At 60.2% G+C, this 26100-nt stretch overlaps 1 protein-coding gene across 1 annotated transcript in view; it reads left to right on the forward strand.

The window, feature by feature from the left end:
• The window catches only part of LOC140402981 (small conductance calcium-activated potassium channel protein 3-like), a 224792-nt gene that overhangs the window by 149698 nt on the left and 48994 nt on the right, over window positions 1-26100 (forward strand). Inside the window, exon 4 of the mRNA XM_072490633.1 lies at window positions 19686-19827. Within this exon, the coding sequence (XP_072346734.1) occupies window positions 19686-19827 (142 nt within the window). The remainder of the gene's footprint in view (window positions 1-19685; window positions 19828-26100) is intronic.

Raw genomic sequence — 26100 nt, forward strand, 5'->3', positions numbered from 1 at the left:
TGTTAGAGGGTCAGTACTGAGGGAGTGCTGCACTGTCAGAGGGTCAATACTGAGGGAGTGCCGCACTGTCAGAGGGTCAGTACTGAGGGAGTGCCGCACTGTCAGAGGGTCAGTACTGAGGGAGTGCCACACTGTCAGATCGTCAATACTGAGGGAGCGCCGCACTGTCAGATGGTCAGTACTGAGGGAGCGCCGCCCTGTCAGAGGGTCAGTACTGAGGGAGCGCCGCACTGTGGGAGGGTCAGTACTGAGGGAGCGCCGCACTGTGGGAGGGTCAGTACTGAGGGAGCGCCGCACTGTGGGAGTGTCAGTACTGAGGGAGCGCCGCACTGTAGGAGGGTCAGAACTGAGGGATCGCCGCACTGTCAGAGGGTCAGATCTGAGGGAGCGCCGCACTGTGGGAGAGTCAGTACTGAGGGAGTGGCGCACTGTGGGAGTGTCAGTACTGAGGGAGTGCCGCACTGTCAGAGGGTCAGTACTGAGGGAGTGCCGCACTGTCAGAGGGTCAGTACTGAGGGAATGCCGCACTGTCAGAGGGTCAGTACTGAGGGAGTGCCGCACTGTCAGAGGGTCAGTACTGAGGGAGTGCCGCACTGTGGGAGTGTCAGTACTGAGGGAGCGCCGCACTGTCAGAGGGTCAGTACTGAGGGAGCGCCGCAGTGTCAGAGGGTCAGTACTGAGGGAGTGCCGCACTGTCAGAGGGTCAGTACTGAGGGTGTGCCGCACTGTCAGAGGGTCAGTACTGAGGGAGTGTCGCACTGTCAGAGGGTCAGTACTGAGGGTGTGCCGCACTGTCAGAGGGTGAGTACTGAGGGAGTGTCGCACTGTCAGAGGGTCAGTACTGAGGGAGTGCCGCACTGTCAGAGGGTGAGTACTGAGGGAGTGCCGCACTGTGGGTGGGTCAGTAATGAGGGAGCGCTGCACTGTGGGAGTGTCAGTACTGAGGGAGCGCCGCAGTGTGGGAGGGTCAGTACTGAGGGAGCGCTGCACTGTGGGAGTGTCAGTACTGAGGGAGCGTCGCACTGTGGGAATGTCAGTACTGAGGGAGCGCCGCACTGTGGGAGGGTCAGTATTGAGGGAGTGCCGCACTGTGGGAGGGTCAGGATTGAGGGAGCGCCGCACTGTCAGAGGGTCAGTACTGAGGGAGTGCCGCACTGTGGGAGGGTCAGTATTGAGGGAGTGCCGCACTGTGGGAGGGTCAGTATTGAGGGAGCGCCGCACTGTCAGAGGGTCAGTACTGAGGGAGCGCCGCACTGTGGGAGGGTCAGTACTGAGGGAGTGACGCACTGTCAGAGGGTCAGTACTGAGGGAGCGCCGCACTATCGGAGGGTCAGTACTGAGGGAGCGCCGCACTGTGGGATTGTCAGTACTGAGGGAGCGCTGCACTGTCAGAGGGTCAGTACTGAGGGAGCGCCGCACTGTCAGAGGGTCAGTACTGAGGGAGCTCCGCACTGTCAGAGGGTCAGTACTCAGTGAGCTCTGCAGTGTAAGAGGGTCAGTACTGAGGGAGCTCCGTACTGTGGGATTGTCAGTACTGAGGGAGCGCTGCACTGTCAGAGGGTCAGTACTGAGGGAGCGCCGCACTGTCAGAGGGTCCGTACTGAGGGAGCCCCGCACTGTCAGAGGGTCAGTACTGAGGGAGCTCCGCACTGTCAGAGGGTCAGTACTCAGGGAGCTCCGCACTGTCAGAGGTTCAGTACTGAGGGAGCTCCGCACTGTCAGAGGGTCAGTACTGAGGGAGCGCCGCACTGTCAGAGGGACAGTACTGAGGGAGCGCCGCACTGTCAGAGGGTCAGTACTGAGGGAGCGCCGCACTGTGGGATTGTCAGTACTGAGGGAGTGCCGCACTGTCAGAGGGGCAGTACTGAGGGAGTGCCGCACTGTCAGAGGGGCAGTACCGAGGGAGCGCCGCACTGTTGGAGGGTCAGTACTGAGGGAGTGCCGCACTGTCAGAGGGTCAGTACTGAGGGAGCGCCGCACTGTGGGAGGGTCAGTACTGAGGGAGCGCCGGACTGTCAGAGGGTCAGTACTGAGGGAGTGCCGCACAGTCAGAGGGTCAGTACTGACGGAGCGCCGCACTGTTAGAGGGTCAGTACTGAGGGAGCGCCGCACTGTCAGAGGGTCAGTACTGAGGGAGTGCTGCACTGTCAGAGGGTCAGTACTGAGGGAGTGCTGCACTGTCAGAGGGTCAGTACTGAGGGAGTGCTGCACTATCAGAGGGTCAATACTGAGGGAGCGCCGCACTGTGGGAGGGTCAGCACTGAGGGAGCGCCGCACTGTCAGAGGGTCAGTACTGAGGGAGTGCCGCACTGTCAGAGGGTCAGTACTGACGGAGCGCCGCACTGTCAGAGGGTCAGTACTGAGGGAGCGCCGTACTGTCAGAGGGTAAGTACTGAGGGTGTGCTGCACTGTCAGAGGGTCAGTACTGAGGGAGTGCTGCACTATCAGAGGGTCAATACTGAGGGAGTGCTGCACTGTCAGAGGGTCAGTACTGAGGGAGTGCCGCACTGTCAGAGGGTCAGTACTGAGGGAGTGCCACACTGTCAGACCGTGAATACTGAGGGAGCGCCGCACTGTCAGAGGGTCAGTACTGAGGGAGCGCCGCCCTGTCAGAGGGTCAGTACTGTGGGAGGGCCGCACTGTCGGAGGGTCAGTACTGAGGGAGCGCCGCACTGTGGGAGGGTCAGTACTGTGGGAGGGCCGCACTGTCGGAGGGTCAGTACTGAGGGAGCGCCGCACTGTGGGAGGGTCAGTACTGAGGGAGCGCCGCACTGTGGGAGGGTCAGTACTGAGGGAGCGCCGCACTGTAGGAGGGTCAGTACTGAGGGATCGCCGCACTGTCAGAGGGTCAGTACTGAGGGAGCGCCGCACTGTGGGAGTGTCAGTACTGAGGAAGCGCCGCACTGTCAGAGGGTCAGTACTGAGGGAGCGCCGCACTGTGGGAGGGTCAGTATGGAGGGAGCGCAGCACTGTCAGTGGGTCAGTACTGAGGGAGCGCTGCACTGTGGGAGTGTCAGTACTGAGGGAGCTCCGCACTGCAGAGGGTCAGTACAGAGGGAGCGCCGCACTGTCAGAGGGTCAGTACTGAGGGAGTGCTGCACTGTCAGAGCGGCAGTGCCGAGGGAGCGCCGCACTGTTAGAGGGTCAGTACTGAGGGAGTGCTGCACTGTCAGAGGGTCAATACTGAGGGAGTGCCGCACTGTCAGAGGGTCAGTACTGAGGGAGTGCCGCACTGTCAGAGGGTCAGCACTGAGGGAGTGCCACACTGTCAGATCGTCAATACTGAGGGAGCGCCGCACTGTCAGATGGTCAGTACTGAGGGAGCGCCGCCCTGTCAGAGGGTCAGTACTGAGGGAGCGCTGCACTGTCGGAGGGTCAGTACTGAGGGAGCGCCGCACTGTGGGAGGGTCAGTACTGAGGGAGCGCCGCACTGTGGGAGGGTCAGTACTGAGGGAGCGCCGCACTGTGGGAGTGTCAGTACTGAGGGAGCGCAGCACTGTAGGAGGGTCAGTACTGAGGGATCGCCGCACTGTCAGAGGGTCAGTACTGAGGGAGCGCCGCACTGTGGGAGTGTCAGTACTGAGGGAGCGCCGCACTGTCAGAGGGTCAGTACTGAGGGAGCGCCGCAGTGTCAGAGGGTCAGTACTGAGGAAGCGCCGCACTGTCAGAGGGTCAGTACTGAGGGAGTGCCGCACTGTCAGAGGGTCAGTACTGAGGGAGCGCCGCACTGTGGGAGGGTCAGTATTGAGGGAGCGCCGCACTGTCAGAGGGTCAGTACTGAGGGAGCGCCGCACTGTGGGAGTGTCAGTACTGAGGGAGCGCCGCACTGTCAGAGGGTCAGTACTGAGGGAGCGCCGCACTGTCAGAGGGTCAGTACTGAAGGAGCGCCGCAGTGTCAGAGGGTCAGTACTGAGGGAGCGCCGCACTGTGGGAGAGTCAGTACTGAGGGAGTGCCGCACTGTCAGAGGGTCAGTACTGAGGGAGTGCCGCACTGTCAGAGGGTCAGTACTGAGGGAATGCCGCACTGTCAGAGGGTCAGTACTGAGGGAGTGCCGCACTGTCAGAGGGTCAGTACTGAGGGAGTGCCGCACTGTGGGAGTGTCAGTACTGAGGGAGCGCCGCACTGTCAGAGGGTCAGTACTGAGGGAGCGCCGCAGTGTCAGAGGGTCAGTACTGAGGGTGTGCCGCACTGTCAGAGAGTCAGTACTGAGGGAGTGTCGCACTGTCAGAGGGTCAGTACTGAGGGTGTGCCGCACTGTCAGAGGGTGAGTACTGAGGGAGTGTTGCACGACAGAGGGTCAGTACTGAGGGAGTGCCGCACTGTCAGAGGGTGAGTACTGAGGGAGCGCGGCACTGTGGGAGTGTCAGTACTGAGGGAGCGCCGCACTGTCAGAGGGTCAGTACTGAGGGAGCGCCGCAGTGTCAGAGGGTCAGTACTGAGGAAGCGCCGCACTGTCAGAGGGTCAGTACTGAGGGAGTGCCGCACTGTCAGAGGGACAGTACTGAGGGAGCGCCGCACTGTGGGACGGTCAGTATTGAGGGAGCGCAGCACTGTCAGAGGGTCAGTACTGAGGGAGCGCTGCACTGTGGGAGTGTCAGTACTGAGGGAGTGCTGCACTGTCAGAGAGGCAGTACCGAGGGAGCGCCGCACTGTTAGAGGGTCAGTACTGAGGGAGTGCTGCACTGTCAGAGGGTCAATACTGAGGGAGTGCCGCACTGTCAGAGGGTCAGCACTGAGGGAGTGCCGCACTGTCAGAGGGTCAGTACTGAGGGAGTGCCACACTGTCAGATCGTCAATACTGAGGGAGCGCCGCACTGTCAGATGGTCAGTACTGAGGGAGCGCCGCCCTGTCAGAGGGTCAGTACTGAGGGAGCGCCGCACTGTCGGCGGGTCAGTACTGAGGGAGCGCCGCACTGTGGGAGGGTCAGTACTGAGGGAGCGCCGCACTGTGGGAGGGTCAGTACTGAGGGAGCGCCGCACTGTGGGAGTGTCAGTACTGAGGGAGCGCCGCACTGTAGGAGGGTCAGTACTGAGGGATCGCCGCACTGTCAGAGGGTCAGATCTGAAGGAGCGCCGCACTGTGGGAGAGTCAGTACTGAGGGAGTGGCGCACTGTGGGAGTGTCAGTACTGAGGGAGTGCCGCACTGTCAGAGGGTCAGTACTGAGGGAGTGCCGCACTGTCAGAGGGTCAGTACTGAGGGAATGCCGCACTGTCGGAGGGTCAGTACTGAGGGAGCGCCGCACTGTGGGAGGGTCAGTACTGAGGGAGCGCCGCACTGTGGGAGGGTCAGTACTGAGGGAGCGCCGCACTGTGGGAGTGTCAGTACTGAGGGAGCGCCGCACTGTAGGAGGGTCAGAACTGAGGGATCGCCGCACTGTCAGAGGGTCAGATCTGAGGGAGCGCCGCACTGTGGGAGAGTCAGTACTGAGGGAGTGGCGCACTGTGGGAGTGTCAGTACTGAGGGAGTGCCGCACTGTCAGAGGGTCAGTACTGAGGGAGTGCCGCACTGTCAGAGGGTCAGTACTGAGGGAATGCCGCACTGTCAGAGGGTCAGTACTGAGGGAGTGCCGCACTGTCAGAGGGTCAGTACTGAGGGAGTGCCGCACTGTGGGAGTGTCAGTACTGAGGGAGCGCCGCACTGTCAGAGGGTCAGTACTGAGGGAGCGCCGCAGTGTCAGAGGGTCAGTACTGAGGGAGTGCCGCACTGTCAGAGGGTCAGTACTGAGGGTGTGCCGCACTGTCAGAGGGTCAGTACTGAGGGAGTGTCACACTGTCAGAGGGTCAGTACTGAGGGTGTGCCGCACTGTCAGAGGGTGAGTACTGAGGGAGTGTCGCACTGTCAGAGGGTCAGTACTGAGGGAGTGCCGCACTGTCAGAGGGTGAGTACTGAGGGAGCGCTGCACTGTGGGAGTGTCAGTACTGAGGGAGCGCCGCAGTGTGGGAGGGTCAGTACTGAGGGAGCGCTGCACTGTGGGAGTGTCAGTACTGAGGGAGCGTCGCACTGTGGGAATGTCAGTACTGAGGGAGCGCCGCACTGTGGGAGGGTCAATATTGAGGGAGTGCCGCACTGTGGGAGGGTCAGTATTGAGGGAGCGCCGCACTGTCAGAGGGTCAGTACTGAGGGAGTGCCGCACTGTGGGAGGGTCAGTATTGAGGGAGTGCCGCACTGTGGGAGGGTCAGTATTGAGGGAGCGCCGCACTGTCAGAAGGTCAGTACTGAGGGAGCGCCGCACTGTGGGAGGGTCAGTACTGAGGGAGTGACGCACTGTCAGAGGGTCAGTACTGAGGGAGCGCCGCACTATCGGAGGGTCAGTACTGAGGGAGCGCCGCACTGTGGGATTGTCAGTACTGAGGGAGCGCTGCACTGTCAGAGGGTCAGTACTGAGGGAGCGCCGCACTGTCAGAGGGTCAGTACTGAGGGAGCTCCGCACTGTCAGAGGGTCAGTACTCAGGGAGCTCTGCAGTGTCAGAGGGTCAGTACTGAGGGAGCTCCGCACTGTGGGATTGTCAGTACTGAGGGAGCGCTGCACTGTCAGAGGGTCAGTACTGAGGGAGCGCCGCACTGTCAGAGGGTCAGTACTGAGGGAGCCCCGCACTGTCAGAGGGTCAGTACTGAGGGAGCTCCGCACTGTCAGAGGGTCAGTACTCAGGGAGCTCCGCACTGTCAGAGGTTCAGTACTGAGGGAGCTCCGCACTGTCAGAGGGTCAGTACTGACGGAGCGCCGCACTGTCAGAGGGTCAGTACTGAGGGAGCGCCGCACTGTCAGAGGGTAAGTACTGAGGGTGTGCTGCACTGTCAGAGGGTCAGTACTGAGGGAGTGCTGCACTATCAGAGGGTCAATACTGAGGGAGTGCTGCACTGTCAGAGGGTCAGTACTGAGGGAGTGCCGCACTGTCAGAGGGTCAGTACTGAGGGAGTGCCACACTGTCAGACCGTGAATACTGAGGGAGCGCCGCACTGTCAGAGGGTCAGTACTGAGGGAGCGCCGCCCTGTCAGAGGGTCAGTACTGTGGGAGGGCCGCACTGTCGGAGGGTCAGTACTGAGGGAGCGCCGCACTGTGGGAGGGTCAGTACTGTGGGAGGGCCGCACTGTCGGAGGGTCAGTACTGAGGGAGCGCCGCACTGTGGGAGGGTCAGTACTGAGGGAGCGCCGCACTGTGGGAGGGTCAGTACTGAGGGAGCGCCGCACTGTAGGAGGGTCAGTACTGAGGGATCGCCGCACTGTCAGAGGGTCAGTACTGAGGGAGCGCCGCACTGTGGGAGTGTCAGTACTGAGGAAGCGCCGCACTGTCAGAGGGTCAGTACTGAGGGAGCGCCGCACTGTGGGAGGGTCAGTATGGAGGGAGCGCAGCACTGTCAGTGGGTCAGTACTGAGGGAGCGCTGCACTGTGGGAGTGTCAGTACTGAGGGAGCTCCGCACTGCAGAGGGTCAGTACAGAGGGAGCGCCGCACTGTCAGAGGGTCAGTACTGAGGGAGTGCTGCACTGTCAGAGCGGCAGTGCCGAGGGAGCGCCGCACTGTTAGAGGGTCAGTACTGAGGGAGTGCTGCACTGTCAGAGGGTCAATACTGAGGGAGTGCCGCACTGTCAGAGGGTCAGTACTGAGGGAGTGCCGCACTGTCAGAGGGTCAGCACTGAGGGAGTGCCACACTGTCAGATCGTCAATACTGAGGGAGCGCCGCACTGTCAGATGGTCAGTACTGAGGGAGCGCCGCCCTGTCAGAGGGTCAGTACTGAGGGAGCGCTGCACTGTCGGAGGGTCAGTACTGAGGGAGCGCCGCACTGTGGGAGGGTCAGTACTGAGGGAGCGCCGCACTGTGGGAGGGTCAGTACTGAGGGAGCGCCGCACTGTGGGAGTGTCAGTACTGAGGGAGCGCCGCACTGTAGGAGGGTCAGTACTGAGGGATCGCCGCACTGTCAGAGGGTCAGTACTGAGGGAGCGCCGCACTGTGGGAGTGTCAGTACTGAGGGAGCGCCGCACTGTCAGAGGGTCAGTACTGAGGGAGCGCCGCAGTGTCAGAGGGTCATTACTGAGGAAGCGCCGCACTGTCAGAGGGTCAGTACTGAGGGAGTGCCGCACTGTCAGAGGGTCAGTACTGAGGGAGTGCCGCACTGTCAGAGGGTCAGTACTGAGGGAGCGCCGCACTGTGGGAGGGTCAGTATTGAGGGAGCGCCGCACTGTCAGAGGGTCAGCACTGAGGGAGCGCCGCACTGTGGGAGTGTCAGTACTGAGGGAGCGCCGCACTGTCAGAGGGTCAGTACTGAGGGAGCGCCGCACTGTCAGAGGGTCAGTACTGAAGGAGCGCCGCAGTGTCAGAGGGTCAGTACTGAGGGAGCGCCGCACTGTGGGAGAGTCAGTACTGAGGGAGTGCCGCACTGTCAGAGGGTCAGTACTGAGGGAGTGCCGCACTGTCAGAGGGTCAGTACTGAGGGAATGCCGCACTGTCAGAGGGTCAGTACTGAGGGAGTGCCGCACTGTCAGAGGGTCAGTACTGAGGGAGTGCCGCACTGTGGGAGTGTCAGTACTGAGGGAGCGCCGCACTGTCAGAGGGTCAGTACTGAGGGAGCGCCGCAGTGTCAGAGGGTCAGTACTGAGGGTGTGCCGCACTGTCAGAGAGTCAGTACTGAGGGAGTGTCGCACTGTCAGAGGGTCAGTACTGAGGGTGTGCCGCACTGTCAGAGGGTGAGTACTGAGGGAGTGTTGCACGACAGAGGGTCAGTACTGAGGGAGTGCCGCACTGTCAGAGGGTGAGTACTGAGGGAGCGCCGCACTGTGGGAGTGTCAGTACTGAGGGAGCGCCGCACTGTCAGAGGGTCAGTACTGAGGGAGCGCCGCAGTGTCAGAGGGTCAGTACTGAGGAAGCGCCGCACTGTCAGAGGGTCAGTACTGAGGGAGTGCCGCACTGTCAGAGGGACAGTACTGAGGGAGCGCCGCACTGTGGGACGGTCAGTATTGAGGGAGCGCAGCACTGTCAGAGGGTCAGTACTGAGGGAGCGCTGCACTGTGGGAGTGTCAGTACTGAGGGAGTGCTGCACTGTCAGAGAGGCAGTACCGAGGGAGCGCCGCACTGTTAGAGGGTCAGTACTGAGGGAGTGCTGCACTGTCAGAGGGTCAATACTGAGGGAGTGCCGCACTGTCAGAGGGTCAGCACTGAGGGAGTGCCGCACTGTCAGAGGGTCAGTACTGAGGGAGTGCCACACTGTCAGATCGTCAATACTGAGGGAGCGCCGCACTGTCAGATGGTCAGTACTGAGGGAGCGCCGCCCTGTCAGAGGGTCAGTACTGAGGGAGCGCCGCACTGTCGGCGGGTCAGTACTGAGGGAGCGCCGCACTGTGGGAGGGTCAGTACTGAGGGAGCGCCGCACTGTGGGAGGGTCAGTACTGAGGGAGCGCCGCACTGTGGGAGTGTCAGTACTGAGGGAGCGCCGCACTGTAGGAGGGTCAGTACTGAGGGATCGCCGCACTGTCAGAGGGTCAGATCTGAGGGAGCGCCGCACTGTGGGAGAGTCAGTACTGAGGGAGTGGCGCACTGTGGGAGTGTCAGTACTGAGGGAGTGCCGCACTGTCAGAGGGTCAGTACTGAGGGAGTGCCGCACTGTCAGAGGGTCAGTACTGAGGGAATGCCGCACTGTCGGAGGGTCAGTACTGAGGGAGCGCCGCACTGTGGGAGGGTCAGTACTGAGGGAGCGCCGCACTGTGGGAGGGTCAGTACTGAGGGAGCGCCGCACTGTGGGAGTGTCAGTACTGAGGGAGCGCCGCACTGTAGGAGGGTCAGAACTGAGGGATCGCCGCACTGTCAGAGGGTCAGATCTGAGGGAGCGCCGCACTGTGGGAGAGTCAGTACTGAGGGAGTGGCGCACTGTGGGAGTGTCAGTACTGAGGGAGTGCCGCACTGTCAGAGGGTCAGTACTGAGGGAGTGCCGCACTGTCAGAGGGTCAGTACTGAGGGAATGCCGCACTGTCAGAGGGTCAGTACTGAGGGAGTGCCGCACTGTCAGAGGGTCAGTACTGAGGGAGTGCCGCACTGTGGGAGTGTCAGTACTGAGGGAGCGCCGCACTGTCAGAGGGTCAGTACTGAGGGAGCGCCGCAGTGTCAGAGGGTCAGTACTGAGGGAGTGCCGCACTGTCAGAGGGTCAGTACTGAGGGTGTGCCGCACTGTCAGAGGGTCAGTACTGAGGGAGTGTCACACTGTCAGAGGGTCAGTACTGAGGGTGTGCCGCACTGTCAGAGGGTGAGTACTGAGGGAGTGTCGCACTGTCAGAGGGTCAGTACTGAGGGAGTGCCGCACTGTCAGAGGGTGAGTACTGAGGGAGTGCCGCACTGTGGGTGGGTCAGTACTAAGGGAGCGCTGCACTGTGGGAGTGTCAGTACTGAGGGAGCGCCGCAGTGTGGGAGGGTCAGTACTGAGGGAGCGCTGCACTGTGGGAGTGTCAGTACTGAGGGAGCGTCGCACTGTGGGAATGTCAGTACTGAGGGAGCGCCGCACTGTGGGAGGGTCAATATTGAGGGAGTGCCGCACTGTGGGACGGTCAGTATTGAGGGAGCGCCGCACTGTCAGAGGGTCAGTACTGAGGGAGTGCCGCACTGTGGGAGGGTCAGTATTGAGGGAGTGCCGCACTGTGGGAGGGTCAGTATTGAGGGAGCGCCGCACTGTCAGAGGGTCAGTACTGAGGGAGCGCCGCACTGTGGGAGGGTCAGTACTGAGGGAGTGACGCACTGTCAGAGGGTCAGTACTGAGGGAGCGCCGCACTATCGGAGGGTCAGTACTGAGGGAGCGCCGCACTGTGGGATTGTCAGTACTGAGGGAGCGCTGCACTGTCAGAGGGTCAGTACTGAGGGAGCGCCGCACTGTCAGAGGGTCAGTACTGAGGGAGCTCCGCACTGTCAGAGGGTCAGTACTCAGGGAGCTCTGCAGTGTCAGAGGGTCAGTACTGAGGGAGCTCCGCACTGTGGGATTGTCAGTACTGAGGGAGCGCTGCACTGTCAGAGGGTCAGTACTGAGGGAGCGCCGCACTGTCAGAGGGTCAGTACTGAGGGAGCCCCGCACTGTCAGAGGGTCAGTACTGAGGGAGCTCCGCACTGTCAGAGGGTCAGTACTCAGGGAGCTCCGCACTGTCAGAGGTTCAGTACTGAGGGAGCTCCGCACTGTCAGAGGGTCAGTACTGAGGGAGCGCCGCACTGTCAGAGGGACAGTACTGAGGGAGCGCCGCACTGTCAGAGGGTCAGTACTGAGGGAGCGCCGCACTGTGGGATTGTCAGTACTGAGGGAGTGCCGCACTGTCAGAGGGGCAGTACTGAGGGAGTGCCGCACTGTCAGAGGGGCAGTACCGAGGGAGCGCCGCACTGTTGGAGGGTCAGTACTGAGGGAGTGCCGCACTGTCAGAGGGTCAGTACTGAGGGAGCGCCGCACTGTGGGAGGGTCAGTACTGAGGGAGCGCCGCACTGTCAGAGGGTCAGTACTGAGGGAGTGCCGCACAGTCAGAGGGTCAGTACTGACGGAGCGCCGCACTGTTAGAGGGTCAGTACTGAGGGAGCGCCGCACTGTCAGAGGGTCAGTACTGAGGGAGTGCTGCACTGTCAGAGGGTTAGTACTGAGGGAGTGCTGCACTGTCAGAGGGTCAGTACTGAGGGAGTGCTGCACTATCAGAGGGTCAATACTGAGGGAGCGCCGCACTGTGGGAGGGTCAGCACTGAGGGAGCGCCGCACTGTCAGAGGGTCAGTACTGAGGGAGTGCCGCACTGTCAGAGGGTCAGTACTGACGGAGCGCCGCACTGTCAGAGGGTCAGTACTGAGGGAGCGCCGCACTGTCAGAGGGTCAGTACTGAGGGTGTGCTGCACTGTCAGAGGGTCAGTACTGAGGGAGTGCTGCACTATCAGAGGGTCAATACTGAGGGAGTGCTGCACTGTCAGAGGGTCAGTACTGAGGGAGTGCCGCACTGTCAGAGGGTCAGTACTGAGGGAGTGCCACACTGTCAGACCGTGAATACTGAGGGAGCGCCGCACTGTCAGAGGGTCAGTACTGAGGGAGCGCCGCCCTGTCAGAGGGTCAGTACTGTGGGAGGGCCGCACTGTCGGAGGGTCAGTACTGAGGGAGCGCCGCACTGTGGGAGGGTCAGTACTGTGGGAGGGCCGCACTGTCGGAGGGTCAGTACTGAGGGAGCGCCGCACTGTGGGAGGGTCAGTACTGAGGGAGCGCCGCACTGTGGGAGGGTCAGTACTGAGGGAGCGCCGCACTGTAGGAGGGTCAGTACTGAGATATCGCCGCACTGTCAGAGGGTCAGTACTGAGGGAGCGCCGCACTGTGGGAGTGTCAGTACTGAGGGAGCGCCGCACTGTCAGAGGGTCAGTACTGAGGGAGCGCCGCAGTGTCAGAGGGTCAGTACTGAGGAAGCGCCGCACTGTCAGAGGGTCAGTACTGAGGGAGCGCCGCACTGTGGGAGGGTCAGTATGGAGGGAGCGCAGCACTGTCAGTGGGTCAGTACTGAGGGAGCGCTGCACTGTGGGAGTGTCAGTACTGAGGGAGCTCCGCACTGCAGAGGGTCAGTACAGAGGGAGCGCCGCACTGTCAGAGGGTCAGTACTGAGGGAGTGCTGCACTGTCAGAGCGGCAGTACCGAGGGAGCGCCGCACTGTTAGAGGGTCAGTACTGAGGGAGTGCTGCACTGTCAGAGGGTCAATACTGAGGGAGTGCCGCACTGTCAGAGGGTCAGTACTGAGGGAGTGCCGCACTGTCAGAGGGTCGGCACTGAGGGAGTGCCACACTGTCAGATCGTCAATACTGAGGGAGCGCCGCACTGTCAGATGGTCAGTACTGAGGGAGCGCCGCCCTGTCAGAGGGTCAGTACTGAGGGAGCGCTGCACTGTCGGAGGGTCAGTACTGAGGGAGCGCCGCACTGTGGGAGGGTCAGTACTGAGGGAGCGCCGCACTGTGGGAGGGTCAGTACTGAGGGAGCGCCGCACTGTGGGAGTGTCAGTACTGAGGGAGCGCCGCACTGTAGGAGGGTCAGTACTGAGGGATCGCCGCACTGTCAGACGGTCAGTACTGAGGGAGCGCCGCACTGTGGGGGTGTCAGTACTGAGGGAGCGCCGCACTGTCAGAGGGTCAGTACTGAGGGAGCGCCGCAGTGTCAGAGGGTCAGTACTGAGGAAGCGCCGCACTGTCAGAGGGTCAGTACTGAGGGAGTGCCGCACTGTCAGAGGGTCAGTACTGAGGGAGCGCCGCACTGTGGGAGGGTCAGTATTGAGGGAGCGCCGCACTGTCAGAGGGTCAGTACTGAGGGAGCGCCGCACTGTGGGAGTGTCAGTACTGAGGGAGCGCCGCACTGTCAGAGGGTCAGTACTGAGGGAGCGCCGCACTGTCAGAGGGTCAGTACTGAAGGAGCGCCGCAGTGTCAGAGGGTCAGTACTGAGGGAGCGCCGCACTGTGGGAGAGTCAGTACTGAGGGAGTGGCGCACTGTGGGAGTGTCAGTACTGAGGGAGTGCCGCACTGTCAGAGGGTCAGTACTGAGGGAGTGCCGCACTGTCAGAGGGTCAGTACTGAGGGAGCGCCGCACTGTCAGAGGGTCAGTACTGAGGGAGCGCCGCACTGTGGGAGGGTCAGTACTGAGGGAGTGACGCACTGTCAGAGGGTCAGTACTGAGGGAGCGCCGCACTATCGGAGGGTCAGTACTGAGGGAGCGCCGCACTGTGGGATTGTCAGTACTGAGGGAGCGCTGCACTGTCAGAGGGTCAGTACTGAGGGAGCGCCGCACTGTCAGAGGGTCAGTACTGAGGGAGCTCCGCACTGTCAGAGGGTCAGTACTCAGGGAGCTCTGCAGTGTCAGAGGGTCAGTACTGAGGGAGCTCCGCACTGTGGCATTGTCAGTACTGAGGGAGCGCTGCACTGTCAGAGGGTCAGTACTGAGGGAGCGCCGCACTGTCAGAGGGTCAGTACTGAGGGAGCCCCGCACTGTCAGAGGGTCAGTACTGAGGGAGCTCCGCACTGTCAGAGGGTCAGTACTCAGGGAGCTCCGCACTGTCAGAGGTTCAGTACTGAGGGAGCTCCGCACTGTCAGAGGGTCAGTACTGAGGGAGCGCCGCACTGTCAGAGGGACAGTACTGAGGGAGCGCCGCACTGTCAGAGGGTCAGTACTGAGGGAGCGCCGCACTGTGGGATTGTCAGTACTGAGGGAGTGCCGCACTGTCAGAGGGGCAGTACTGAGGGAGTGCCGCACTGTCAGAGGGGCAGTACCGAGGGAGCGCCGCACTGTTGGAGGGTCAGTACTGAGGGAGTGCCGCACTGTCAGAGGGTCAGTACTGAGGGAGCGCCGCACTGTGGGAGGGTCAGTACTGAGGGAGCGCCGCACTGTCAGAGGGTCAGTACTGAGGGAGTGCCGCACAGTCAGAGGGTCAGTACTGACGGAGCGCCGCACTGTTAGAGGGTCAGTACTGAGGGAGCGCCGCACTGTCAGAGGGTCAGTACTGAGGGAGTGCTGCACTGTCAGAGGGTTAGTACTGAGGGAGTGCTGCACTGTCAGAGGGTCAGTACTGAGGGAGTGCTGCACTATCAGAGGGTCAATACTGAGGGAGCGCCGCACTGTGGGAGGGTCAGCACTGAGGGAGCGCCGCACTGTCAGAGGGTCAGTACTGAGGGAGTGCCGCACTGTCAGAGGGTCAGTACTGACGGAGCGCCGCACTGTCAGAGGGTCAGTACTGAGGGAGCGCCGCACTGTCAGAGGGTCAGTACTGAGGGTGTGCTGCACTGTCAGAGGGTCAGTACTGAGGGAGTGCTGCACTATCAGAGGGTCAATACTGAGGGAGTGCTGCACTGTCAGAGGGTCAGTACTGAGGGAGTGCCGCACTGTCAGAGGGTCAGTACTGAGGGAGTGCCACACTGTCAGACCGTGAATACTGAGGGAGCGCCGCACTGTCAGAGGGTCAGTACTGAGGGAGCGCCGCCCTGTCAGAGGGTCAGTACTGTGGGAGGGCCGCACTGTCGGAGGGTCAGTACTGAGGGAGCGCCGCACTGTGGGAGGGTCAGTACTGTGGGAGGGCCGCACTGTCGGAGGGTCAGTACTGAGGGAGCGCCGCACTGTGGGAGGGTCAGTACTGAGGGAGCGCCGCACTGTGGGAGGGTCAGTACTGAGGGAGCGCCGCACTGTAGGAGGGTCAGTACTGAGGGATCGCCGCACTGTCAGAGGGTCAGTACTGAGGGAGCGCCGCACTGTGGGAGTGTCAGTACTGAGGGAGCGCCGCACTGTCAGAGGGTCAGTACTGAGGGAGCGCCGCAGTGTCAGAGGGTCAGTACTGAGGAAGCGCCGCACTGTCAGAGGGTCAGTACTGAGGGAGCGCCGCACTGTGGGAGGGTCAGTATGGAGGGAGCGCAGCACTGTCAGTGGGTCAGTACTGAGGGAGCGCTGCACTGTGGGAGTGTCAGTACTGAGGGAGCTCCGCACTGCAGAGGGTCAGTACAGAGGGAGCGCCGCACTGTCAGAGGGTCAGTACTGAGGGAGTGCTGCACTGTCAGAGCGGCAGTACCGAGGGAGCGCCGCACTGTTAGAGGGTCAGTACTGAGGGAGTGCTGCACTGTCAGAGGGTCAATACTGAGGGAGTGCCGCACTGTCAGAGGGTCAGTACTGAGGGAGTGCCGCACTGTCAGAGGGTCAGCACTGAGGGAGTGCCACACTGTCAGATCGTCAATACTGAGGGAGCGCCGCACTGTCAGATGGTCAGTACTGAGGGAGCGCCGCCCTGTCAGAGGGTCAGTACTGAGGGAGCGCTGCACTGTCGGAGGGTCAGTACTGAGGGAGCGCCGCACTGTGGGAGGGTCAGTACTGAGGGAGCGCCGCACTGTGGGAGGGTCAGTACTGAGGGAGCGCCGCACTGTGTGAGTGTCAGTACTGAGGGAGCGCCGCACTGTAGGAGGGTCAGTACTGAGGGATCGCCGCACTGTCAGACGGTCAGTACTGAGGGAGCGCCGCACTGTGGGAGTGTCAGTACTGAGGGAGCGCCGCACTGTCAGAGGGTCAGTACTGAGGGAGCGCCGCAGTGTCAGAGGGTCAGTACTGAGGAAGCGCCGCACTGTCAGAGGGTCAGTACTGAGGGAGTGCCGCACTGTCAGAGCGTCAGTACTGAGGGAGCGCCGCACTGTGGGAGGGTCAGTATTGAGGGAGCGCCGCACTGTAGAGGGTCAGTACTGAGGGAGCGCCGCACTGTGGGAGTGTCAGTACTGAGGGAGCGCCGCACTGTCAGAGGGTCAGTACTGAGGGAGCGCCGCACTGTCAGAGGGTCAGTACTGAAGGAGCGCCGCAGTGTCAGAGGGTCAGTACTGAGGGAGCGCCGCACTGTGGGAGAGTCAGTACTGAGGGAGTGGCGCACTGTGGGAGTGTCAGTACTGAGGGAGTGCCGCACTGTCAGAGGGTCAGTACTGAGGGAGTGCCGCACTGTCAGAGGGTCAGTACTGAGGGAATGCCGCACTGTCAGAGGGTCAGTACTGAGGGAGTGCCGCACTGTCAGAGGGTCAGTACTGAGGGAGTGCCGCACTGTGGGAGTGTCAGTACTGAGGGAGCGCCGCACTGTCAGAGGGTCAGTACTGAGGGAGCGCCGCAGTGTCAGAGGGTCAGTACTGAGGGTGTGCCGCACTGTCAGAGAGTCAGTACTGAGGGAGTGTCGCACTGTCAGAGGGTCAGTACTGAGAGTGTGCCGCACTGTCAGAGGGTGAGTACTGAGGGAGTGTTGCACGACAGAGGGTCAGTACTGAGGGAGTGCCGCACTGTCAGAGGGTGAGTACTGAGGGAGCGCCGCACTGTGGGAGTGTCAGTACTGAGGGAGCGCCGCACTGTCAGAGGGTCAGTACTGAGGGAGCGCCGCAGTGTCAGAGGGTCAGTACTGAGGAAGCGCCGCACTGTCAGAGGGTCAGTACTGAGGGAGTGCCGCACTGTCAGAGGGTCAGTACTGAGGGAGCGCCGCACTGTGGGACGGTCAGTATTGAGGGAGCGCAGCACTGTCAGAGGGTCAGTACTGAGGGAGCGCTGCACTGTGGGAGTGTCAGTACTGAGGGAGTGCTGCACTGTCAGAGAGGCAGTACCGAGGGAGCGCCGCACTGTTAGAGGGTCAGTACTGAAGGAGTGCTGCACTGTCAGAGGGTCAATACTGAGGGAGTGCCGCACTGTCAGAGGGTCAGTACTGAGGGAGTGCCGCACTGTCAGAGGGTCAGTACTGAGGGAGTGCCACACTGTCAGATCGTCAATACTGAGGGAGCGCCGCACTGTCAGATGGTCAGTACTGAGGGAGCGCCGCCCTGTCAGAGGGTCAGTACTGAGGGAGCGCCGCACTGTCGGAGGGTCAGTACTGAGGGAGCGCCGCACTGTGGGAGGGTCAGTACTGAGGGAGCGCCGCACTGTGGGAGGGTCAGTACTGAGGGAGCGCCGCACTGTGGGAGTGTCAGTACTGAGGGAGCGCCGCACTGTAGGAGGGTCAGAACTGAGGGATCGCCGCACTGTCAGAGGGTCAGATCTGAGGGAGCGCCGCACTTGGGAGAGTCAGTACTGAGGGAGTGGCGCACTGTGGGAGTGTCAGTACTGAGGGAGTGCCGCACTGTCAGAGGGTCAGTACTGAGGGAGTGCCGCACTGTCAGAGGGTCAGTACTGAGGGAATGCCGCACTGTCAGAGGGTCAGTACTGAGGGAGTGCCGCACTGTCAGAGGGTCAGTACTGAGGGAGTGCCGCACTGTGGGAGTGTCAGTACTGAGGGAGCGCCGCACTGTCAGAGGGTCAGTACTGAGGGAGCGCCGCAGTGTCAGAGGGTCAGTACTGAGGGAGTGCCGCACTGTCAGAGGGTCAGTACTGAGGGTGTGCCGCACTGTCAGAGGGTCAGTACTGAGGGAGTGTCGCACTGTCAGAGGGTCAGTACTGAGGGTGTGCCGCACTATCAGAGGGTGAGTACTGAGGGAGTGTCGCACTGTCAGAGGGTCAGTACTGAGGGAGTGCCGCACTGTCAGAGGGTGAGTACTGAGGGAGTGCCGCACTGTGGGTGGGTCAGTACTGAGGGAGCGCTGCACTGTGGGAGTGTCAGTACTGAGGGAGCGCCGCAGTGTGGGAGGGTCAGTACTGAGGGAGCGCTGCACTGTGGGAGTGTCAGTACTGAGGGAGCGCCGCACTGTGGGAGGGTCAGTACTGAGGGAGCGCCACACTGTGGGAGGGTCAGTACTGAGGGAGTGCTGCACTAACAGAGGGTCAGTACTGAGGGAGTGCCGCACTGTCAGAGGGTCAGTACTGAGGGAGTGCCGCACTGTCAGAGGGTCAGTACTGAGGGAGCGCCGCACTGTGGGAGGGTCAGTACTGAGGGAGCGCCGCACTGTGGGAGGGTCAGTACTGAGGGAGCGCCGCACTGTGGGAGGGTCAGCCTATCGCTTGCTGGAGATTCCTGTGGCCCTGATTGGTTGCCCTCGCGTTTCCCTCAATGATGCTTCACAAGGCTCTGCTCCGGCCTTGAACCGTTTGGCGGAACATCCCGAGGTGACAATAAATGTCGGGCCAACGGTTTGAAAGTAAGCGGGCCCAAGGGCTTTTGGGCCTTGGCTGGGTTTCCGTTTCTCTGATGAAGTCAACCTCCGGTCAGTACTGAGGGAGCGCTGCACTGTGGGAGTGTCAGTACTGAGGGAGCGCCGCACTGTGGGAGAGTCAGTACTGAGGGAGTGGCGCACTGTGGGAGTGTCAGTACTGAGGGAGTGCCGCACTGTCAGAGGGTCAGTACTGAGGGAGTGCCGCACTGTCAGAGGGTCAGTACTGAGGGAATGCCGCACTGTCAGAGGGTCAGTACTGAGGGAGTGCCGCACTGTCAGAGGGTCAGTACTGAGGGAGTGCCGCACTGTGGGAGTGTCAGTACTGAGGGAGCGCCGCACTGTCAGAGGGTCAGTACTGAGGGAGCGCCGCAGTGTCAGAGGGTCAGTACTGAGGGAGTGCCGCACTGTCAGAGGGTCAGTACTGAGGGTGTGCCGCACTGTCAGAGGGTCAGTACTGAGGGAGCGCCGCACTGTCAGAGGGTGAGTACTGAGGGAGTCTCGCACTGTCAGAGGGTCAGTACTGAGGGAGTGCCGCACTGTCAGAGGGTGAGTACTGAGGGAGTGCCGCACTGTGGGTGGGTCAGTACTGAGGGAGCGCTGCACTGTGGGAGTGTCAGTACTGAGGGAGCGCCGCACTGTGGGAGGGTCAGTACTGAGGGAGCGCCACACTGTGGGAGGGTCAGTACTGAGGGAGTGCTGCACTGTCAGGGGGTCAGTACTGAGGGAGTGCCGCACTGTCAGAGGGTCAGTACTGAGGGAGTGCCGCACTGTCAGAGGGTCAGTACTGAGGGAGCGCCGCACTGTGGGAGGGTCAGTACTGAGGGAGCGCCGCACTGTGGGAGGGTCAGTACTGAGGGAGCGCCGCACTGTGGGAGGGTCAGCCTATCGCTTGCTGGAGATTCCTGTGGCCCTGATTGGTTGCCCTCGCGTTTCCCTCAATGATGCTTCACAAGGCTCTGCTCCGGCCTTGAACCGTTTGGCGGAACATCCCGAGGTGACAATAAATGTCGGGCCAACGGTTTGAAAGTAAGCGGGCCCAAGGGCTTTTGGGCCTTGGCTGGGTTTCCGTTTCTCTGATGAAGTCAACCTCCGGTCCGCAGAGGGCTGTCCTAACCTTTCGCTTGTCTCGACCCCGACAGGTACCATGACAGCCAGGACGTCACCAGTAACTTCCTGGGGGCGATGTGGCTCATCTCCATCACCTTTCTCTCGATCGGATACGGCGACATGGTGCCCAACACTTACTGTGGGAAGGGGGTGTGCCTGCTGACTGGGATCATGGTAAGTAAGGCCCACTCCCCCCCCCACATCCTCCCCTGCTCTCGGGCGCTAATTAATGCTGACGGGGTCGGGGGGGGTGACGGGGGGGGGGGGGGGGGGGGGGGGGGGGTCTGCAGCGTAGGGGTCTGCACCCCCCAGGAAAGTTCAGTGCCGTTCGGGCTGGGGGAGAGGAACTTCGGAACGAGAGGAGGCCCTTCAAGGCCGGTGTGTATTTTCGATTCCAGCCGACGCCTCCTTTAACACCGTTTGCCGAACGAAAGTATACTCGCCTCGGTTGGGCATTTTCGGTTGGCCCCCCACCCCACCGCCTTCAACGGCCGTTCTGGAGAGACGGTTCCAGGTTGCCACTGCCCGGGGTGCGAGGAAAGGCCCCCCCCTGAATGGCTTCCCTCTAATTTTAAGCTTATGCCGCCTATTTGTGAACTTCCCCGACTGTCTGGAATCCTTTAATCATCTTGAACTCGACCCCTCCAGTCGATTATGTTTTAATCGCCGCCGCTCAAACCCCAGCTGTGCAACCTCAGGAATCATCCCCTTTGGCCCCTGTGGGATCACAAAGAACAAAGGGCAAAGAAAAGTACCGCACAGGAACAGGCCCTTCGGCCCTCCAAGCCTGCACCGACCATGCTGCCCGACTAAACTACAATCTTCTACACTTCCTGGGTCCGTATCCCTCTATTCCCATCCTATTCATGTATTTGTCAAGATGCCCCTTAAACGTCACTATCGTCCCTGCTTCCACCATCTCCTCCGGTAGCGAGTTCCAGGCACCCACTACCCTCTGTGTAAAAAACTTGCCTCGTACATCTCCTCTAAACCTTGCCCCTCGCACCTTAAACCTATGCCCCCTAGTAATTGACCCCTCTACCCTAGGGAAAAGCCTCTGACTATCCACTCTGTCTATGCCCCTCATAATTTTGTAGACCTCTGTCAGGTCGCCCCTCAACCTCCGTCGTTCCAGTGAGAACAAACCGAGTTTATTCAACCGCTACTCATAGCATTTGTGTCAATTTGAGAGGAGAGACGGGGCCTAAATCATCGCTGCTTAAAGCAGATTATCTGCTCTGCCTCACAGTGGTGTGTTTGTGAACATAGAGCATTACAGCGCTGTTCAGGCCCTTCGGCCCTCGATGTTGCGCCGACCTGTGAAACCACTCTAAACCCATCTACACTATTCCCTTATCGTCCATATGTCTATCCAATGACCATTTGAATACCCTTAGTGTTGGCAAGTCCACTACTGTTGCAGGCAGGGCATTCCACGCCCTTACTACTCTCTGAGTAAAGAATCTACCTCTGACGCCTGTCCTATATCTATCTCCCCTCAATTTAAAGCTATGTCCCCTCGTGCGAGACATCACCATCCGAGGAAAAAGGCTCTCACTGTCCACCCTATCCAATCCTCTGATCATCTTGTATGCCTCAATTAAGTCACCTCTTAACCTTCTTCTCTCTAACGAAAACAGCCTCAAGTCCCTCGGCCTTCCCTCATAAGATCTTCCCTCCATACCGGGCAACATTCTGGTAAATCTCCTCTGCACCCTTTCCAATGCTTCCACATCCTTCCTATAATGCGGCGACCAGAATTGCACGCAATACTCCAAATGCGGCCGCACCAGAGTTTTGTACAGCTGCAACATGACCCCATGGCTCCGAAACTCAATCCCTCTGCCAATAAAAGCTGACACACCGTGTGTGTGTGTGGGAGCTTGCTGTGCACAAATTGGCTAATGGGGACCCTGCAGTCCTTGACTGGTTGCCTGCCAAGGGCTCAGAGGGCGCGGAGCGGTATCCATGTCAGTTCGTTCTGGGGTTCCCCGTGGGCAGCAAGGCGTGGGCCTTGAATGTCGGCAGAACGGGAGTGAGAAGGGATGGCGGAATTTTACACGGTTGAGGTTTCGTGTTCGAGGAGGCTTTCTTAAAGGCGGGGGGCCAGCTGTCGCATAGCGGGAGGTACTCCAGAGATTAGAGCAAAGACAGCTGGGGTGCTCTGCAGCCCGATAGTAAAGAGACAGCAGGGAACATGCGCTGGAATGCCAAACAGCGGGAAAACCCTTGGATTCGCGCTGATCAATTTTAGCAAGGAGCCCCTCCTCTCCCACTGGGGACCCCGAGGTGTGAGTAACTTTATCTCGGTAACATTAGCCAGTGACTCAGTTCTGCCACCGTCTACCCTGACTCCCAAGGCTATATCTGGAACAAAGCTGGGAGAGATTAGCAAGGGAGGGTATTCCCAGCTCATGTTGCAGTCCATCAAGGACACGCACACTCACACAGGGAGCAAAATAAGATCAGTACTGGCTGCCGGGACGCAGAAAGTGGGACGACCCCAGGTCTATGCTAAACAGGGCAGCACGGTGCTGCAGTGGGTTCGCACGACTGCCTCACAGCTCCAGGGGCCCGGGTTCGATTCCGGCCTCGGGGTGACTGTCTGTGTGTGCGGAGTCTGCACGTTCTCCCCGTGTCTGCGTGGGTTTCCTCCGGGCGCTCCGGTTTCCTCCCACAGTCCAAAGATGTGCAGGTTAGGTGGATTGACCGTGCTAAATTGTCCCTTAGTGTCCAAAGATGTGCAAGTTAGGTGGATTGGCCGAGCTAAGTTGTCCCATAGTGTCCAAAGATGTGCAGGTTAGGTGGATTGGCCGTGTAAAATTGCCCCTGAGTGTCCAAAGATGTGCAAGTTAGGTGGATTGGCCGAGCTAAGTTGTCCCATAGTGTCCAAAGATGTGCAGGTGAGGTGGATTGGTCGTGCTAAATTGCCCCTTAGTGTCCAAAGATGTGCAGGTTAGGTGGATTGGCCGTGCTAAACTGTCCCTTAGCGTCCAAAGATGTGCAGATTAGGTGGATTGGCCGTGCTAAATTGTCCCTTAGTGTCCAAAGATGTGCATGTTAGGTGGATTGGCCACACTAAATTGCCCCTTAGTGTCCAAAGATGTGCAGGTTAGGTGGATTGGCCGTGCTAAATTGCCCCTTAGTGTCCAAAGATGTGCAGGTTAGGTGGATTGGCCGTGCTAAATTGCCCTTTAGTGTCCATAGATCTGCAGGTTAGGTGGATTGGCCACGCTAAATTGCCCCTTAGTGTCCAAAGATGTGCGGGTTAGGTGCATTGGCCGTGCTAAATTGCCCCTTAATGTCCAAAGATGTGTGGGTTAGGTGGATTGGCCGTGCTAAATTGCCCCTTAGTGTCCAAAGATATGCGGGTTAGGTGCATTGGCCGTGCTAAATTGTCCCTTAGTGTCCAAAGATGTGCAGGTTAGGTGGATTGGCTGTGCTAAATTGTCCCTTAGTGTCCAGAGATGTGCGGATTAGGTGGATAGGCCGTGCTAAATTGTCCCTTAGTGTCCAAAGATGTGCAGATTAGGTGGATTGGCCGTGTTAAATTGCCCCTTAGTGTCCAAAGATGTGCGTGTTAGGTGGATTGGCCGTGCTAAATTGCCCCTTAGTTTCCCAGGATGTGCAGATTAGGTGGATTGGCCGTGCTAAATTGTCCCTTAGTGTCCAAAGATGTGCAGGTTAGGAGCAATGGCCGTGCTAAATTGTCCCTTAGTGTCCAAAGATGTGCAGGTTAGATGGATTGGCCGTGCTAAATTGTCCCTTAGTGTCCAAAGATGTGCAGGTTAGGTGGATTGGCCGTGCTAAATTGCCCCTTAGTGTCCAAAGATGTGCAGGTTAGGTGGATTGGCCGTGATAAATTGCCCCTTAGTGACCAAAGATGTGCAGGTTAGGTGGATTGGCTGGGCTAAATTGCCCCTTAGTGTCCAAAGATGTGCAGGGTAGGCTATGGGGTCATGGGGATAGGACGACATGGACGGGTGATTGGACACGGGTAGTGTGGTCTTGGGCTGAATGGCCTCCTTCTTCACTGTCGGGATTCTGTGAAATCTATGAGGTAGGAATTCTACACGTGCAGATTTTGCCGGACCTGTCCAATGCCCAGTGTTCTTGGTAATAGTGGGCGCCCGTTCCAATTGGCTGGATGTCCGTCGACTGCTGCCCACCACTGCGAAGGCAGCCGTGGCGAAAGTATCGCTCTCATTCCCGACCCGTGGCGTCCCAGGGGAATCAGCGACGGGCAGCGGTAACCCGCTCACTCGAGGGGGGTCCGCACACTTCGTGAGGACAAGTAGGGTGAAGGTCATCCGGGTGGCCCCATGCACCCCCCCCCCCCCCCTCCTCAAACAGTCTGAAGGAGCGGCGTAGACTTTCAGGAAGGGTTTGAGGGAAGCGGCCATGGGAGAATAAGGCCGGCGTGATTTCCGATCTGCTGCCACACCACGCCACACATTCCGACCGTAGTGGGGCCGGCGGAACTGTTGATGGGCCCCAGGTTCAGAACACGCCTGGGCTTAACTTCCCCCGATGTTAGCTGCCCCGCCACCGATTCGTCCCCCGAAGGCAACGCATTCCGCCCACAACAATCTTGAGCAATTTTGCGTGAGGCAGTGGAGGCACTTTGACAGCAGACAGGGCCTCGTGGTAATTGCCGCAGAATTTGAGCCCGTAGTCCTTCCGAAACGCCCAGTTCAGTACTGAGGGAACGCCGCACTGTGGGAGGGCCAGTACTGAGGGAGCGCCGCACTGTCAGAGGGTCAGTACTGAGGGAACGGCGCACTGTGGGAAGGTCAGTGCTGAGGGAGCGCCGCACTGTGGGAAGGTCAGTACTGAGGGAGTGCCGCACTGTGGGAGGGTCAGTGCTGAGGGAGTGCCGCACTGTCAGAGGGTCAGTACTGAGGGAGAGCCGCACTGTCAGAGGGTCAGTACTGAGGGAGTGCCGCACTGTCAGAGGGTCAGTACTGAGGGAGTGCCGCACTGTCAGAGGGTCAGTACTGAGGGAGTGCCGCACTGTCAGAGGGTCAGTACTGAGGGAGTGCCACACTGTCAGAGGGTCAGTACTGAGGGAGTGCCGCACTGTCAGAGGGTCAGTACTGAGGGAGTGCCGCACTGTGGGAGGGTCAGTACTGAGGGAGCACCGCACTGTCAGAGGGTCAGTACTGAGGGAGCGGCGCACTGTGGGAAGGTCAGTGCTGAGGGAGTGCCGCACTGTGGGAGGGTCAGTACTGAGGGAGCGCCGCACTGTGGGAGGGTCAGTACTGAGGGAGCGCTGCACTGTGGGAAGGTCAGTGCTGAGGGAGCGCCGCACTGTGGGAGGGTCAGTATTGAGGGAGCGCCACACTGTCGGAGGGTCAGTACTGAGGGAGCGCCGCACTGTCAGAGGGTCAGTGCTGAGGGAGCGCCGCACTGTCGAAGGGTTCAGTACTGAGGGAGTGCCGCACTGTCGGAGGGTCAGTACTGAAGGAGCGCCGCATTGTGGGAGGTTCAGTACTGAGGGAGCGCCGCACTGTGGGAGGGTCAGTACTGAAGGAGCGCCGCAATGTCAGAGGGTCAGTACTGAGGGAGTGACACACTGTCAGAGGGTCAGTACTGAGGGAGTGACGCACTGTGGGAGGGTCAGTTCTGAGGGAGCGCTGCACTGTCAGAGGGTCAGTACTGAGGGAGCGCCGCACTGTGGGAAGGTCAGTTCTGAGGGAGTGCCGCACTGTCAGAGGGTCAGTACTGAGGGAGCGCCGCACTGTGGGAGGGTCAGTACTGAGGGAGTGCCGCACTGTGGGAGGGTCAGTACTGAGGGAGTGCCGCACTGTCAGAGGGTCAGTACTGAGGGAGCTCTGCACTGTCAGAGGGTCAGTACTGAGGGAGCGCCGCACTGTCAGAGGGTCAGTACTGAGGGAGCTCTGCACTGTCAGAGGGTCAGTACTGAGGGAGCACCGCACTGTCAGAGGGTCAGTACTGAGGGAGCTCTGCACTGTCAGAGGGTCAGTACTGAGGGAGCGCCGCATTGTCAGAGGGTCAGTACTGAGGGAGCTCTGCACTGTCAGAGGGTCAGTACTGAGGGAGCACCGCACTGTCAGAGGGTCAGTACTGAGGGAGCTCTGCACTGTCAGAGGGTCAGTACTGAGGTAGCGCCGCACTGTGGGAAGGTCAGTACTGAGGGAGCGCCGCACTGTCAGAGGGTCAGTACTGAGGGAGTGCCGCACTGTCAGAGGGTCAGTACTGAGGGAGCTCCGCACTGTGGGAGGGTCAGTACTGAGGGAGCGCCGCACTGTCAGAGGGTCAGTACTGAGGGAGTGCCGCACTGTCAGAGGGTCAGTACTGAGGGAGCGCCGCACTGTCAGAGAGTCAGTACTGAGGGAGTGCCGCACTGTCAGAGGGTCAGTACTGAGGGAGTGCCGCACTGTCAGAGGGTCAGTACTGAGGGAGTGCCGCACTGTCAGAGGGTCA

The sequence above is a fragment of the Scyliorhinus torazame genome, chromosome 26 (assembly GCF_047496885.1).
Source record: "Scyliorhinus torazame isolate Kashiwa2021f chromosome 26, sScyTor2.1, whole genome shotgun sequence".
In the NCBI taxonomy this organism is placed as follows: Eukaryota; Metazoa; Chordata; class Chondrichthyes; order Carcharhiniformes; family Scyliorhinidae; genus Scyliorhinus; species Scyliorhinus torazame.